Source organism: Mchenga conophoros, linkage group LG13, assembly GCF_057382185.1.
Source record: "Mchenga conophoros isolate Kocher_MC1m ecotype Shallow Benthic linkage group LG13, M_conophoros_male_GT1.1, whole genome shotgun sequence".
Classification (NCBI taxonomy): domain Eukaryota; kingdom Metazoa; phylum Chordata; class Actinopteri; order Cichliformes; family Cichlidae; genus Mchenga; species Mchenga conophoros.
The window spans coordinates 20,387,104-20,404,534 of NC_140538.1; the positions used below are offsets into that span (position 1 = coordinate 20,387,104).

Sequence of the window (17,431 nt, forward strand, 5' to 3'; positions counted from 1 at the left end):
ATTAAACTGAGTAAGTGAATTGGATGTCACAAGAACAATGAACAGGCTGGATTATGCCTTAAAAAAGTGACAGTGTTATGCAAAAGTTTTACAACATAAATAAACATACGTCTTTGGAGAAAAAAACCCTTTTTTCTTCTTATTTTAATTATTATTATTGTGTGCTTGTTGAACTTTGCGATGTTCCATTTAACGGTAGTAGTTTTGCATGTCAGCTGCGTCTCCGGTATGTGCAGCTACGCGCAGTTGAGAGGCGTACAGCTAGAGCAGCGTCTGCTGTCAGCTCTTCAGATTGAGCACAGTTAGCTCCCTGCTTAGCAAACACTGCTCACAGACATAACTACATGGACGAGTGACGCTGTGTAACATTCTAACGCCAATTTTTCTATGAAGCTGACCGGGCCGGGAGGAGAACCAGTCAGCGGGGCATTGTTTTCAGTCCGCACTTCACTGTGAGAGGACGGCGAGAGGACTGAAATTTGAGCTAACGTTGGTTAGCCGGCTAATGTTAGCTTCCCAGCGAAATGGTGAGTAGCGTTAGCTTGACTGCGCAGCTAATGTTACCCGGTGGCAACTGTTCAGTGGGTGGCTAGCCCTGCTAAGTGTTACCGTTAGCTAAGGCACTGTCAAGGGAGACTGTTTTCAGGGGGGTGGTCTGTTAAAGTGTATTGTCTTTGCCGATTTTTTTCCTAACATTTTCTGATCCTTTTGGGGGAAAATATGTTTTGTTAGCTTCCCACCTGTAACCGAAATGAAATCCTTGCAAAGATTCTACCCTTCAGCTAGAGACCTTTGCTGCCTCACTCCTTCTAGTTATAGCATCTAAATCCTAAAGCTAAGTTACAACTTAAACAGCTGTTTATTTCCTTGTCTGTATTGGTTTGGGGTTTTAGCTGTTGGCTCTAGAAGAAACCATCGAGCCGACCGACGTCTTAAGGCCTTGTCATGTATATTTTAACAGAACTAGATGTTTAGATTTTACTTTCCCTGAGGTGTCTTACATTTTCTTAAGTGCCGGAGACATCGTCTTATCACCAATCGCCGGGTTGTTGGTCGGGGAAATATGTAATTTTGTTTTGGTGGTGTGTTTTTTGTGACAGTTTTGTGTTATTGTTACGTTTGAACAAACGTTTCAGTGGATACAGCTCGCACTGGCAGGTTGTTTGGTGTATTGACAGCAATGCTTCAGGATTTCGGTCAACGCCTTACTTAATCTTTTGTATTCTCCACGTATATAACTTTTGCTTACATACCTTGTCGGAGATGGGCTTTTGTCTAAAGACTAAACCTGATAGACCAGTTGCTGCTACAATCTCAATACCAAACTTTCAGTGCATCATAAATCCATAATGTTATCAAAGTGTACTGAAACATTTACACAGCGGGGAACTGTTTGACAGGGTAACGATGTCAAGTTTTCCATCACATTATTATAGGTCTTGCAGCTTAGTTACCAAAAGCTTAACAAAAGCTGCAGTCACTGATTTGATCTAATTTAGTCTGGTATGAATTGCATTTGGCTGCTCGATTCATACAAACTAGTTAATCAGTTGACTTGCAAACTCAGTATGACCATAAAGTATTTATGCTAGGCTTGCAAAGGGAATTGATACCCAAAACAAACATGACCACAAAGGCAAATTTACCCGACGGTGTCCTTGTATGTCCTCTGTGTTGTGCCCAGTTAATTTGCAGGAGGGTTTTTTGTTGTTGTTGTTTTGTGTTTTTAAAGCAACAGAATTCAGAAAGGGATATTAACCTTGGATCTTGTCAGGCATCTGTGTTAACCCGATCAAGTTCATGGTGGTCTTTTGTAGCTCATTTCTTTTCACTGGCATGAACAGCTATTATATCTCCCAGTGGATGATTTATTAATTTAATATATGACTAATTTAGCAAGCGTCTGCATGATTGTTTTTGCCAGCTTTATTTTGTCTCGGCTACGGCCAGAAATACTATACACCCTTGTCTTACATAAGGTCTAAAGTAGGTCTGTGTGTATTTCTAACACTACCATTTGGTAATATTGTATTTCAGGGCTATTTTGTGCAATGTTATTAATAGTATTTTCTCTTATCCTGTCATATCAATTCTATAATTGTTATGGGCTGTTAACTAATTAGGCCCAGAGGACGGCATGCCTCGTGTGCCAAATTTAGACCTTATGCCCTAATAACTTCTCTAAAAATGAACCCAACTGTTATATATTCTTAAACTCACTCTTGTGACTGCTGGTGATGTTTTCTTTTAACTGATTTGACCTTGGGTTTCTTTTTGTAAACCTAGGTGAGTCGTTTTACAGCTTTTTAGAAGTTCTCATTCAGTTTAACTCAGTTTAAATACTGCATTTTCAAGTGTAAAGGTTTTGCAATAACCTGATTGCTGGAACTGAAATGACTAATTTGATTACTTTTGCCTGCAGGCCTACAGGTGTATCCCAGATGATGTAAGGCACCTCTGCCTGTAGAGACCAAGATGACTGAAGTCCAGGCCACAGTGGAGTTCTCTGTGGAGCTCCACAAGTTTTACAATGTGGACCTGTTCCAGAGAGGGTGAGTTTTGTCTGAGTGTTTGGGAAAAGTAATTCCATGTTTTCTTCCTGGCATGAGTCTAAGATGGATTTTATCCATGACATGGATTTCCCCAGAATATATTTATCTACTTTTACAATGTGCTATGCTAAATATTGTTCAACTGTGCTGGAATGTTTTTGAAGAAACCCGAACAAGCTTTGTCTTGCAGTTTGCATTAGAGAGGATCAGGAAGTGTTCTCTGAGTGTCCCAGCCAATGTAGGACACTTGGCAATGTTGTTCAGACCTTCAGGGCACTCACAAATGCTCTTGTACAGACAGTACAGAATATGCAAATCAGTACTTGACTATACTTTTTCAGATATGTAAATCTACCGCTTTGTTTTGATAATTGTTGTTATTACACCACAGTGATAATGGAGATAAAGACCATACTGTAAATGTATTTAAACTGTAATTTTTACAGTTTGTAAAAAGTACTCAGTAAAGAAGTTGAGTAACTTTTGAAGTCATGCAGTGAAGTATACCATGTGAATACAAATATGGAGGAGTTCCTCTTTTCTGACTCATTAAATTTGAATTTGCATCTTGATTATCATATTGCCGCTGGCGTGGTAAAATAGTTAAATGATCTACCGTTAATTGAAGCATGAGCATTGATGCTTTAGGATGCCTAAATATAGCATGCTGTGAATAACAATCAAAAATAACTTGAATAAACAAAAACAGATAAAGTTGTTTTTGCAAATGTGCTTAAATTTTGTAAAAGATAGCTGACTGTGGTACAGCAGAATAACATTTGATCTGGCACAGGTCGGCTACTTGGCTGTATTTGGTGATAATTTTAGAAACCAAATTAATTAGAGGTGGGAATCGCCCCACAATATGATATTATTACAACTTTAACATTTTACAGTTATGCAAAGTCACAGTATACGTGATTATACTATGAGTATTTCAGTAACATATGTTACTTATTAATCTGGCACAAAATGTGGAGGGGAAAAGAATCAATAACCAGGCAGCCACTTTTTTGGGGGGGCATTCAAGGGGATTGCTGTCCTATTATTACTCGTGTGACTGCGCCACTGCTTGCTCTGAATTAGGACGTAGCTTCGTCAAGCTTTGTGTCCAGTGTTGGAGGATTTTTTTTTCCCAGTTTAAAGTTATGTCGGGATGGTGGTGCATTAGATGAGCCCTCTTATTCATAATATCCCCAAAGTATTTTAATGTATTTATTAAAATACCAATATTTGGTGTCTCTAGAAATTGGTGATTGTATATTTTTGGTTGAATATATTGTTTTAACTACAGCATACTATGTATGTGCCAGACTGGATCTAAGTAGTAATGTAAAGGCAGAGCTTGAGGTCATCATGTCAGATTTAAGAGATACATTTATCATTTTTATGGGCTGAGCTCACTTAGCAGCATAGCACATATTGCTCTAAATAAACCACTTACTGGCTTTTATTGTCTTCATTTGGAAGCTTCAGTCCAACTTTCCCCTTTGACTTGAGCTGTTACTTCCTGGTCCCTAATACAATTCCTCGTGGCTCTGGGCAGGATGGTGTCCAAAGTTTCCGTCATCCTGCCAGTTTGGAATAATACACCCCATGCAGACATTCTTTTCTTTTTGTACACGTCCAGCGCTGTGCAACGTTTAATGGAAGCATAAGGAAGGAAGAAAAGTGACTTGTGTTTTTTAAGCTGCAGTTTTGATCTTTAACATCTGGAAATTATTTTTTATAACAGCACTGTAATGATATGTCCCAGTGCTGAGATAAAACTCCTGCCCAAAGCTCCTGACTCATCAGTGCTTTAAGAGCCTAGGTTTACTACATGAGTGACTGCAAAAGAAAGTGCTCATTATTCATTTATTAGAGGTGAAGTGTCCTTTTACAAGTTGAAGCACTTGTAGCTAACCTGTGCGGTTTGTTCCCCTTTTACAGCGTGTCTAATAATGTTCACCAAGCACGTAGAGCTGTCTTTCATGGATGTCTTCATTTTAGCTCTTTACTACTAGTGGGCTTTTAAAGGTTTAAAAACCTGAATCGTTTTTGCTGAACTGAGCAGTCGTTGTTATATTTCCGGCCTGCTTATAGAATAAAATGTCTGGGTGTTCATCAGACGTTAATGAAGGTGGTCTCTGCCTGTGCAGCAAGGCTATCAAAACTTGTCGTGTGCAGGGGAGGTTGTCAAATGTCATCTTTATCAGGGAAAGAGGTAAAAGATTTCTATGTATTTACAGGTTCTACCAGCTGCGTGCCAGTCTTAAGGTGCCACCCCGCGTCCCACACAAGGTTGAGGCCAGTCTACTTCACCCAGGAGGTAAGTTCTTTAAAATGTGGTATGTAAATGATGAATGATAACATCATGCAGAATACTAAAGACAAAGTGTGATTGATTGGGAAGCAAAATGTGGTCTGTAATGTCTCTGTCATGAAAAGGCAATATTTTATTAATACATTTGCCTAATTTGATATAGTAACTAAAATATGTATTCAAAAGTTGCATTAATATTGGTAAACCCGAAGCAGTGACTGTTCTCAGATTTTTCCTAATTAAAGCCATTAAATAAGGCTTTGGTAGCCTGCAGTATGCATTAAGTAGTACATGGCTAATTTTCATATCAGAGGGCTCGATTTATACCTGTAACTGTATAGGTGATGTTGATTAACTTTTGCTAAAAAGTCAGGTAGACTTGGTGTATGTTATACCATTTTTATTCTCAGTGTTTATCTAAGGTTTTGTTTATCTGCCTTAGAAAATGTAACTGTTGTTTAATACAAAACATTTGTGTCAGACATATAGGGTCCTCGGTAGGGGATAGGTGTTTTGATTTCAGTTTTATCTTTATTTTGTAAAATTGTTGTTAGGACCAAATCTGCCACTGCAACTACAGACATAAGATATATCTTGTGACATAATTTACAATGTAGATTGTAGAGATACCATTACATGCATGGTGTTAGTGTTTCTAACGATAATAGAAACACTATTATCTTTAGAAATAGTAATGTTAGGGCAGGATAGGTTATAATTCTTTAATGATAATTTTTCATGGACCCGCAATTAATCATCATAGTTTTGTCTAGGCTCTGATCTGGCGTTTCCTGCATCAGTCCAAGATGACGTCATCTGCAGCAAAACGTTCCAGATCCTGTATAAAAATGAAGAGGTTGTTGTCAATGATGTCCTGCTCTTCAAAGTGATGATGCTGCTTGATGAAAAGAGGGTACGTTTAGAAAATAAATATGTTGTTTTTACTTATACAAGGCATTTATTTATTACAGTGTATTTGCCAATACGTCACATGAAGCAGAACCGGCTGTTGCACAGCTAAATATAGTCGGCGTTAAAGGTTTCTTGTTTTTCTGTATCGGATACTGTTGTGTCTGTGGTTTATGAAACTGAGAGCGAGTCCTCCATACAAACATCTACCATCTGGAGTTGCGCTTCCCTATTCTGTGTTTCAGGAAAGGGGGAAAAAAAGCAGCTGAAATGTGGATGTTGAGTAAGATTTCTTTCTTCTTTTTTTCCCTCCCTGCAGAGAGGAAAATCAAAATAAATGTGCAACAAACATGCAAAGAGGTTGTAATAAAACATTTTTAACAAATTTTGTCAATTTTGTCTTGTTAATTTAATATGCATTTATATTAAAGAAATTGTCTTAACGGGCAAAAACATTTTTGTCATATTAGGAATCATAGACTCATTGTCCTAACTATAAAGTAAAATCTAAAGAGTTAGTGTGGAACATGTTTTTGGTAGAAATGCTGGGTAATTCCTCCTTCAGACACAGGAGCACAATTTGGAAGTCCAGATGCTGCCTTCAGCCAAAAGCAGTACAGTATGAGCATGATGCGTCTGCAGAATATCACAGAAATGGAGACAAAGAGATTTTTCTTTCTTACTCACCCAAAGCAGTGCAGCTGTCAGAATGAATGTCTTCTCTGAAATTGCTTCTAACTTATTTGTGCCACTTTGCTTTTCCAGTGAATAAACAGATATGTGGAGTTTAGTGCATTCTGTTAGAACAGCAGAAACTGTTTTGACACCTGGTGTGCTCTTGGGGCATAGGTCAAACAAACAAACGGTTTCAAAATGTATTAGACTTATTAGAGTTGATACCATCAAATTACAAAAAAACATCTTGGTAGCTTCAAATCAGCCCGGCACATGTTGCTTTTTGCACGCAGGCTTTGAAGTTCACTATTTAACCACCAATTACTGTTTTTCATTCTCTTCAGGTAGAAGAGTCCCTCAATGATATGGATTTCCAGCTCTTCTTGGATTTATATTTCACAGATGGTGATTACACGTAGGTGTTGAAATATTTCGTGTGCATTATACAGTGTTTTATAATTTTGACATTTGCATCTCTTATGCAAATAAGGCACTTCTAAGGTTCTTTATTATATAATTTATGCAGGCCAGATGATCCAAACTCTCTACAGAATATCAGTGGTCGCACACTTCGTTTGCACTTTAGCCTTCAGCGAGGCATCCACCAACACATCAATGTCATGTTTGACTACTTCCACCTGTCTGTCATCTCGGTAGCCATCCATGCCTCCCTTGTGGCACTACATCAGCCCCTTATCAGGTCAGACAAGGGGTGATTTACCTTACTGAAAATTCAAGCACAGCTCTTGAAGCTCTTACATGATTTTATGATGTCATTTGGCTTTGCTGTATGCAGCAAACTTCAACATAATGCCTTTTTAAAATTGTTTTTAAACATGCCACAAGATTGTCTGTTTGAAGCAGTTAAGATAACTTATGACTTTGGGTTAGAATTAAATATAAAGTAGTCAAAAGCTTACTAAAATCTTGTGGTGACTGCATGAGTTTGACTTCAGCGTCTCTTTTCCTAGTTTACCTCGACCCGTCAAATCTACATGGCTTAACCGCAATGCTCCAGCACAGAGCAAAGACTCAGTCATCCCACCTCTGGAGAATGTCGTGTTTGGCAGCACTTATGTCAAGCAAGTATCGCCAGATGTAAGTGGTCTTGTCTTATAGCAAACCAAATGTATCTGGAAATATTTGCTTTATTTGTAGATGATTGTGCACCTCAGAGTTGATCTAAAAGATGCCTTTTTTTTGTATTGTGTTGTTCCACAAATAGTACAAAGACTGCATTAAGTGAAGTAAAAAATGACTGCAATCTAGTACTCGGTGTGCAATATGTTGTGGAACCCTAGTTATATTCTTATAAGGAAGAAAATGTAGACTTTGATTATTATGTTGACACAGTGGTGAATTTCACAGCTCTACACATCAGTCTACACTTGCAGTTCCCCTCATCACTCCACTAATATGCAGCATGGGGATAACCCATCGACACATTTGACAACAAGGTGTACAGCAGCCACTGTAAAGTAACTATTATAAGGAAAACAAATGCCTGGAAATAACTCAGAATAATCTGTTATGATTCATAGTGCTCTGTGGAGGTACTGTAACACCAGAGTAATGAGGCATTTTTAAATCATTTTCTTTCTAGAATAATTCTTTGAGGATGTTATACATCAGTCAAATGCTCTACCAACCCTAAAAACAGGTGCCTCTAAATTCTCTTCATGGGCACTTTTTTGAGTAGTAAAACTTGAAATAGAGGCAACAAATGTATATTTTTTTCCCCCCTATGTCCAAGAGTTTCTGTTTTGGCAGTGGCTAATGAGCGAATTATCTACAATGTTATGGTAATAATAATGTTCACAGAGTTGTTGTTTTTTTGTTTTTTTTATAGCATTTTCTTTCCCATTTTTGTTCCTCAGGGCAGGACATTCTTGGTATCTGACCAGTGTCTGCAGCATGCCTTCACTCTGCACCATAACCTTTGCTCCAATCTCCTAATAGCCTACCAGGGCCTCTTTGGTTACTTCACCTCCATTACTAAGGACCTGCCCTCCTCTCATCGTATGGAATTAGGTATACAGCATTGTGCATTAATATCAGCATCAACAGTGTTGTTACTGCAAGCTGTAAAGCAATGCATTATCCCTAAATACAAGACTTAATTAAATAAGAATTTATATTTATTTTTGCACTCTTTTTAAACTTATAGCCTCTGAGGAAAAAAAACATTTTCTCAGAGTTACGCACAATTAAATATAATACTTATAGCTTCTTAATCATTGTTTTTGCAATCAGTGGACTGTCATTGTTTTGTTTTTCTTTTGTGTTTGCTGTGTCCAAATTTATTGTGAGGCCATATCATTTCACTTGATCCTTACACATTATCACATTAAGCCCTTTAAACTGACTGCACAAGCAGCTTACTGAGTTGTTTTAGAGATCTAATCAGGTGATCTTAGTTCATTATACTTACAACACTTGCTTCCAGTAGGGAAGTCTGGTAACCAGTAGATTAAAGCCAGACACAACTCACTGTTGTAATTATGGCTTGGGAAACCCAATCCACACAACTGGCAGATAGTAACCCATCCTAGGGGAAAAAATAATGAAAAAGGTTAAACATGACTATATGTGCAATTTTACTAGCCAAGCCCAGCATGCAAGTCCTTTATGAGCGAGTACTCAGAAGACCCTATCCCCGAAGTCAAAGGCACGTCTACATAGGTATGTCCCAAAGTACTGTACCTCAACTCCGCTTGCTTTTTTCCCGCTTTTTTTTTTTCTTTTCACTTCACTTTCCTCCTTGTTGAAAACACCATGGCCTCTGTATAACCCACTCTTTAGAAGCAAAATAAGCTACTGTAACCTTTTTAATTTCTGTATACTCATCCTTTCTTTCCACCTTAATAACCAGGCTTTGGACGAAGAGTTTCATAACACATTTAAAAATACTTTCTTATACTTTTCTCTGATAAAACTTTCTTAATGTGGTCGGATTACAAGGTCAGAAGATTTCTGTATGATTAAATAACTTGTTGAATTTGCTTCCTCAGAACAACTTGACTTAGAGGCCCGTCTGACTGAGTTATGTGAACAAGTCAAGGTAAGGCCTGTTCATTTCTGTTGTGTGTGTGGGGTATTTTGTTTTTTTGTGGGGGGTTTTTTTTTTTTTTTGGGGGGGGGGGGGGGTTTGCATAGAAAGCTTTATTTGCTGTAGGATGGGAATCTTTTGTTATACCAAATGGCTCAAGGTGTGTCAGCAAATTATTAAGATACCATTGCGTCTGTGGCATTTGTGAGCAGGCATTGTGTTGCTTCTGAGTTGATTGAATAGCATTTGAAACTGAAAGTATTTCATATTTATGTAGATCAGATAACCAGTCTTTTGCAGTTTGCTCCCTCAAATCCGGCCCAGATAGTTGTGCCCTCTCTGCATTAAAAGTAATAGAGCATGTTTTGTACGTTTTGTGAGCTTTTTGAGTATATTGTGATTGTACATTTTGAAACTTGCTTTTAGTTTATTGCTAACTTGAGCCCCCTGATGGTTGACTTGTATGTTTGTACTTATAGCAAAAAGCAGAGTCACCTGATGAGCTGGCAGAACTAGTTAATATGAACCTGGCTCAACTCTGCTCTCTGCTCATGGCTCTCTGGGGACAATTCCTAGAGGTTGTGTCCCTGCAGGAGCATGTTGCAGCCATACTAGCTGTGGAGCATCATACACTAAGAGTGAGTTCAACTTTTTAAACCTACTAAACATTTTGCTAGATATCTGCTAGTGGTGATAATCTTTACTGTTTTGATCCAGAACTATTCTCTTACCTCCACAGTATAGACTGAATTCTTATTTTATACTGTTATTACAGGTCAGGCGGTTTGCTGAGGCTTTCTTTTGTCTTGAACATCCAAGACAATCCGCACTGGCATATCAGGAGTTACAGTAAGTCAAGTTGGCATGCGTGCCTTGATTGTGAAATGTAGCATTCCTTTTATCAGGCCTGGACCAGTACTTACTTGCCTGACATACTATAACTTTTCTCTATTTGAGTTGTTGTCTGCTTTTTTTTTTTCTTTTTCTTTCTGCTCCCTCCTTCAGTGCTCACAGTCACCAACAGATGACTAATGCGGTCAAAAGCTCCAGCTACTTCTTGTCTTTGCCTCCACTTCCAGTGGAATGTGCTGACCTGGATGGTGATGTTAGCTCACTACCAATCATCTTTGAGGATAGATACCTGGACTCTATCACTGAAGGTCAGTAAAATTGTTTTGATTATTTTGTTTAATTAGGTATGTTTCTGATTTTTAAATATATTTATATTTTTGTTTTGTGTCCTTTTGGGGCTTTTTTTTGTTGTTTTTTGGTTTAACTTGGTTGAATCTTGAAGATCGGGATGGACCCTGGCTGGGCATGCACAATACAAGGACTGGCTCAGCTTCTGCTAAAACAGACAAGCCTAATGCAAAGGACCTCAGTGCAGCAGCCAGCCCAATACCTGAGTCACGATGTGCCCCTGTGGATAACCCCTGGCCTGACAACTGTGATCCACCACCTAAGTCCAAAGGCAAGTCAGTCAAACTGAAGAAAAATTCAAAGGCTGAAAACTCTAAGAAGCTGATTAGACAAGGCTCTAAAGACTCTGTGGTTTTGGTGGGCTATAAGAACCTCAAAGCTCCCTATGGTGCCAGCAGCTCAAAGTACAAAGAAGGGGAAGTTGCCCTTAACCAAGCTGAGGAACAAGGTACTTTACTGGGGGACACAACTAGTCATTTAAGGACTAATGCCAGTTCTGTTTTCGACTCTGTTGTCACATCAGTACATTCTGGAAACCGTGCTGACGATGCTGTTGTGGACAATAATGTAACTAATGCTGCTTGTCAGAAAGGTATTTTTACAAATCCTACAATCTTGGACACTCAGAGTAATCCCCAGGCGGGTACTGGGGCTGTTGCTACATGTAACCAACCGATTCCAAAAGACAAACAAGACCACAGTGGCCAAAAGATGCCACAATGGTCTGCTGGACTAAAACAAAATGAGGTGGAAGGAAGTAACAAGGACCCATACCAACATGATAAAGTAATGGCTCTACCATGTCAGGCTGAAGGAAGAGTCAACAGTAATATTCCTGAGATTACCCAGACAGACCTCTGTTACTCACAACAGTCTTTTGTGGAATCTGTATTTGAAAGGCCAAGTAAAGAGACAGCGCAGCGCAGCCAGTCCTGTGTAGTCTCAGTACAGGTAAAGAGTGATTGTATCCGACTAACAGACGGAGGAGCCCCCAGTGCTTCATCTCGCCTCTCAGACTCAGGCATTGAAAGTGAGCCCAGCTCCTTTGCCACTCAGCTTGTTCTAGGACAAAACACCTGTGCTGGCGTATGTGTTGGGGAATCAGGTGTTGCTGTGGCCCCACAGCCTGAGAGGGCCCTCCAGAGTTCTGCACCACGACCTGTTCAGCATAGCACAGTGCAGAAGCCTGGAGGGGCTGGAGAAATTCTGTATCCAGAAAGCATCAGCGCTGTCAGTGGAGTCCAGTCATCTCTCACTTCCATCAACTCCTTGCCTTCAGATGATGAAGGTGAAGGCTCCTCTAGGGCCTCCAGTGGAGCTGAAGTCCGTGGCAGGAAATCGAGCATCTTGGTGCAGGAGCAGAGTTTAGTCTTTTCTGGAGATATCAGCGGACGGCCTGATGCTGCCTGCAAACCTGACACTGTTACAGGGGATTCCCAACTTGGAAAGCCTTCTTTGGATTTGGAAACAGACCCCAAATTAATATGTATTTCTGACTTGGGACTACAGGAAGCAGCCAGCTCTGGATATAAGGAGTCCCGTAGTGAACCTCATACAGCCTGCCCTTCCAGTAACTCTGCCACCACCAGTAGCACTGACCTGGTAAAACGTGGAATGGTTGAAAACTACTTCGGCTCATGCTCTAGCACAGATGTGTCTGAGATCAGCCCTATAGAAACATCTGCTATCACACTGGGAATTCAGGCAGGACCACAGGTTGAGGAGGATGAGGATGAGACGGAGCATGAGATGATAGAGAATGGTTACTATGAGGAAGGTGACGGCTACGCTTTTGTGAATGGTGTTGCTGATGATGAGCAGGTTGGGGATGCAGCTGCTCAAGAGACAAATCTTTCATTTGAACAACTTGGCATTGGCTACCTCCATGAAACAAAAGATTTATCAAAAGCTCCGATCTGCTCAAACATAACCGCCAGCAGTGTTGGATATAGCTTCGGAAGACCTCCTTATTCAGCCACTTCCCTTTCTTCAAGCTTGCAGTGGTATGAGTGCGCACCCACACCACAGATGAAAGCGTGAGTCATCTTTTTTTCTTTTTTCTTTTTAAAATATCACTTAATGTCTTCAGGCACACACTTGTCAAATTTCACACGTTACAGATAAATATTCATCCACCTGTGGCTTTTGGGGTTTTTTTGTGCAGGTTTATTAAGGCCAAGGAAGAAATGAAGCAGCTAAAGCTTCCTGGGTTCTTGTACAGCGAGGTGCCTGAGCTGGCATCCACTGTGCCCTATTTCAGCATGGAGGAAGATGAAAGCTGTGAAGAAGGCATCCATCTCATAGTCTGTGTCCATGGCCTGGATGGTAAGAAAAAGTTCTGAGAGTTGCTTTTGAAATCAGTTTGCTTTTTTATTAAAAAATTAATGGATGCATTTTGTTCCCTTTATTGCTGCAGGTAACAGTGCAGACCTCAGACTTGTGAAGACCTACCTGGAGCTTGGACTGCCTGGTGCTCGTATAGACTTTCTAATGTCGGAGAGGAATCAGGTATAGATATGAAAATAAACCTGGAAAATGTTTTTTTGGGGTTTTTTGCGTTGTTTATTTAATACTATTTTTATCTGCAGAATGACACCTTTGCTGACTTTGAGTCAATGACAGACCGACTGCTGGATGAAATAGTCCAGTACATTCAGATATACAACCTTACAGTGTCAAAGATAAGGTAATGCATTCTGTTAATCCAAATCTAATATCATAACATAATTATTAAGAAATTGCTTGTATTTTATTGAACTTAGATTTAAGTTGGTGATTCGGTTAACTGATTTCCAAAAGCATGTCTAATGCTGTTAAAGTATGTCAGTGAAAGTGTTCCATTTTAATGTTGTTTGCTGTCTTTACATTTTTATTTTTTTTATTTTTTATCGATGTATCCTTTGCAGCTTTGTCGGTCATTCGCTGGGAAACCTCATAGTCCGCTCAGTGCTGACCAGACCCAGGTTTAAATGTTACCTGAACAAGCTACACACTTTTCTTTCCCTTTCCGGGCCTCACCTGGGGACACTATACAACAGCTCTGCTCTGGTGAATACAGGTGAACGTCAGAAGAGTTGACTGTATTTTCAGAGATTCCATATTTTAGTCAGCTTATTGGTAGCTGATGTTTTCTGTTTATTTATTTTTGTGTGTGTGTTTTGTCTCTTTTGTCATAGTGATGGATCCTGTTAAATAACTAATATAACTTCGTTTTTAGGCCTTTGGTTCATGCAGAAGTGGAAAAAGTCTGGGTCACTTTTGCAGCTGACATGTCGTGATCACTCTGATCCTCGCCAAACTTTCCTCTATAAGCTCAGCAAGAAATCTGGTAAGCTTTTTTTTTTTTTTTTTTTTTCTCTTTAAATTAATTTTTAATTTAATTAATTTAATTTTTTTAAATTTAAACCAGATGTGTTTTCGCTTGTATATTTGGAAGATCAGATTTATATATATATATAAACCTTATACTCATACACCTTTCTAGGTTTGCAGTTTTTCAAGAATGTGGTGCTAGTGGGGTCACTGCAGGATCGCTATGTTCCCTATCATTCTGCTCGAATAGAAATGTGCAAAACTGCATTAAAGGACAAACAAACAGGTGGGTTGAAACTAGATCCTTGCTATGTGACTTGCAAGTTCAAGATGTCTGGTAAATGCAGAAGAAAAGTAAGAAAGCCTGAAAAGCTGAGACTTAAAGGCTCAGACAATTACACTGCACACTTATTGTTCAACCATGTAGTGTAGTTTCCCTCGAATGTGTGACCTTCAGTTCCGGTTGTGTGTTTAGACAGTGACTAAACTATTTTTGGCCTTTTTTCTTTTTTTTCTCTCAAATGATTTCTCCTTTCTTCCTCATTTTCAGAATTTTTTACATCCTTTTTCCTTTTATGTCTTTTTTGTACATAAAGAAATAAAGAATAAATTATGATTTCTAATTGATGTTGGCAAACTAATGCTAATCTATACACTGCTCAAAAATTAAAGGAACACTAATCAGAGCATCAAGTCACTTAAACTTCTGTGGCATTGATATTGATCTGGTCAGCTAACTAGCGGGGGGGGTTGTTAATCAGTTTCAGCTGCTTTGGTGTTGACAACAAATTAACAGGTGCCCCAGAGGGCTAACAATGAGACAACCCCTAAAAGGGAGTGTTTTTAAATTTTAAAGATGAGGAGAGACATTTTTTTCCCTCTTCTTTTCTGACTTTTTTTTTCCTACCATTTTTTTTTTTTTGCGTTTGGTTAGGGTCAGTGTCACTACTGGTAGCATGAGGATACAGATGTTAGTCCAAATCCTCTTATAAGGTACATCAATATGTGCCATTGCCGGAAGGTTTGCTGTCTCTTCCAACACAGTCTCGAGAGCATAGAGGAGATTCCAGGAAATGGCTACTCTTGGAGAGCTGGACAAGGTCTTATAAGGTCCTTAATCCATCAGCAGGATTTGTATCGGTTTCTTTGTGCAAAGAGGAACTGGATGAACACTGGCAGAGCCCTACAAAATACCTAAAGCAGGCCACTGGGATGAATGTCCGATGCTGCGTGGTTGCACCTTAGACTGTCCAAGAGCTCAGGGATGCACCGGTCCAGTTTTAGAAGAGGATCCCCCAGGACATCATCTGTCATCTTAATAGGAGCACGACTCGACATTGCCAGACATGAATAACAACATAATTGGGAAATACAAACTACTTGAGTACCATTTTTGAGTTGCTCTAATTAAATTCTGGCAAATAGACTAGTCTGCTGCATTGTTTTGTTTTGTTTGTTTTAGTTTAAGTTCCAGGGGGTCCATGAACTCAACCCAGATTTCATTTACATCGAATAATGTGACATCCTTTCACAATACCTGGTCCATGTCAGTATAGATATCAGAAAGATTTTTTTCCCCATTGTGATCTGAAAAGTTCCGGGTTTGTTTTGGTTTTTTTTTGTTGTTGTTGTTTATTTCCTGGGTTTTTTTGAGCAGTGTATGATTCTACACTATGATTCTCCTGTCTTTTTAAAAGTAAATGACTATAACCAACCTCTTTGGTCTTGCTTACACCAGGTCCTGTGTACGCTGAGATGATTGAAAACTTGCTGCTGCCAGTGCTTCAGAACAAAGACTGCAATCTAGTGCGATATGATGTCATTCACGCCCTGCCCAACACAGCCAACTCCCTTATCGGCCGGGCTGCTCACATCGCCGTCCTCGACTCTGAGATCTTCCTGGAGAAGTTCTTCCTTGTTGCAGGCCTCAAGTTCTTTCAGTAGAACTGCGACAGATTCAGACATTTGGCTGGACAAGAGGAATGTGGAGCGTATACCTCAACGCAGCTAAATTTTATTCTGATTATAGTATCTGGATTATCTCTTTGTTTTTAAATGCATATAACTTTTTTTAATTATCATTCATATAAGGAAAATTGTGGTTTCTGTCTGATGATGTTGGAATCAGTGGTTATGGATCTTGTTATTTTTATTTTTCTACTACTTCCTTTTTTTCTTTTTTTTTTCTTTGGAGGGGTGGTTAAATTATTTCCCCTCCTCATATGCTATATTTTCAGTGTTATTTATGTGCTTTGTTTTTACTTAAAACATTGTTTTACTCCAAGTTATTCAGTTAATTTTAGATGCTGAACTGGAAATGTAGCTGCTACAAAAAAGAAATGGCTGTTTTGGTGAGCTGACCCAAGTCAATTCTGCACGTACTGTCCTCACCATTGCAAATGATTTTTTTTCCACCAAATTTAAGAGACACTGCATTGATTTGCACCACAACTACATTTTACAAGCTTTTGTACTGAAAATGGTCATTTGTACAAGTTACTTTTTTTATCAACAATTTTCCATCATTTTTAATGGCAAAGATTGCATTTGAAATAGGATTGTTTCTCAGCCTTGGCTTTGGTTGAAATCTTTATGCTGTCTCTAACAGTTACAGCATTCTGCACATTTGCCCAGCCTGGCGTTGGGAGCGTAAAGCTTTGCCGACAACATGACATTTGATTACGGGGTTTTAAGCAATGATCATGATTCAGGAAACGCACGTGTTGGTAATATGAACCTTTTATCGAAAGCACTTGGTTAATCATTTGGTGATTATTTATGTTTAAACTGGAAATGTTGGTTGAAACTGAGAAATGTTTCTTGGACAGTTGTTTATATATCATCATAATGTAACATTAAATATGCATACTATGAAGTATGTATACGACTTGTCTTTTTTTCTGGAGTTCATTTCAGGAATTGGGAGCGTTGTCACTCCTAAGCATTTGGTGCATGTAGGCAAAATCTCTGAAATGTCAATCAGTAAGTAATACATCCTTATCTGCTAAATTTGATTAAGAGTAGGGTTGTGTAGCATATTATTTTAATTTTAACCTTTATGTGCAACTTGTTCTTTTTCGATTGTGTTCATTGATCGTATTCAATGCAGTGCCAGCAATTAGCCTGCAGATGGCGGTGTCGTCGCAGTTTAACGTGTCTATAGAGGTTCTTGTGTAGTGTTTTGATCCACAGGTTGTGTGCCTTGATCTGAAACTTACAAGTGACAATATTAATGCCTCCTGTTCTTAAGACGTGAGAGCAGGGTTTTTGCACTATCCCAGAAGGTTTAGGCGTGTTGTGAATTTTTGCTAATGGAGTTCAATTGTTATTTTTGTTATTATCAAGTTGTTATTCCTAGAGTAGTTTTATTCTACAAAAATGAAAGTCTCAGACAAAATGTATCATACCCGTTATAAGTGGTGTTAAGTA

At 39.0% G+C, this 17,431-nt stretch overlaps 1 protein-coding gene across 3 annotated transcripts; it reads left to right on the forward strand.

Annotated features, from left to right (window-relative positions):
* Nucleotides 1-226: 226 nt before the first annotated feature.
* On the forward strand, nt 227-16,880 carry fam135a (family with sequence similarity 135 member A). Of its 3 annotated transcripts, XM_085297111.1 has the most exons (21): nt 227-527; nt 2,423-2,552; nt 4,784-4,863; nt 5,631-5,770; nt 6,786-6,856; nt 6,968-7,141; nt 7,413-7,539; nt 8,319-8,472; nt 9,046-9,123; nt 9,453-9,502; nt 9,970-10,128; nt 10,266-10,339; nt 10,496-10,650; nt 10,785-12,726; nt 12,855-13,015; nt 13,107-13,198; nt 13,279-13,376; nt 13,597-13,748; nt 13,908-14,018; nt 14,175-14,288; nt 15,741-16,880. In XM_085297111.1, exons 2-21 carry the CDS (start codon nt 2,476-2,478, stop codon nt 15,944-15,946), a joined length of 4,215 nt encoding a protein of 1,404 aa, XP_085153237.1. In that variant the 5' UTR covers nt 227-527; nt 2,423-2,475; the 3' UTR covers nt 15,947-16,880. The 3 variants fall into 3 exon arrangements, with proteins under 3 accessions (XP_085153237.1, XP_085153238.1, XP_085153239.1); XM_085297112.1 differs by lacking the exon at nt 9,046-9,123; XM_085297113.1 differs by lacking the exons at nt 227-527; nt 2,423-2,552; nt 4,784-4,863; nt 5,631-5,770 and adding an exon at nt 5,777-6,049.
* The last annotated feature ends 551 nt before the right edge of the window (nt 16,881-17,431 follow it).

What these genes read in the sequence shown, in the direction of transcription:
- fam135a (XM_085297111.1), top strand. Translation starts at nt 2,476, where the DNA reads ATGACTGAAGTCCAGGCCACAGTGGAGTTCTCTGTGGAGCTCCACAAG. An exon ending in TCAAAGGCACGTCTACATAG is followed by an intron (nt 9,124 to 9,452) that starts GTATGTCCCAAA and finishes TTGCTTCCTCAG; the next exon opens with AACAACTTGACTTAGAGGCC. An exon ending in ATTAAAGGACAAACAAACAG is followed by an intron (nt 14,289 to 15,740) that starts GTGGGTTGAAAC and finishes TGCTTACACCAG; the next exon opens with GTCCTGTGTACGCTGAGATG.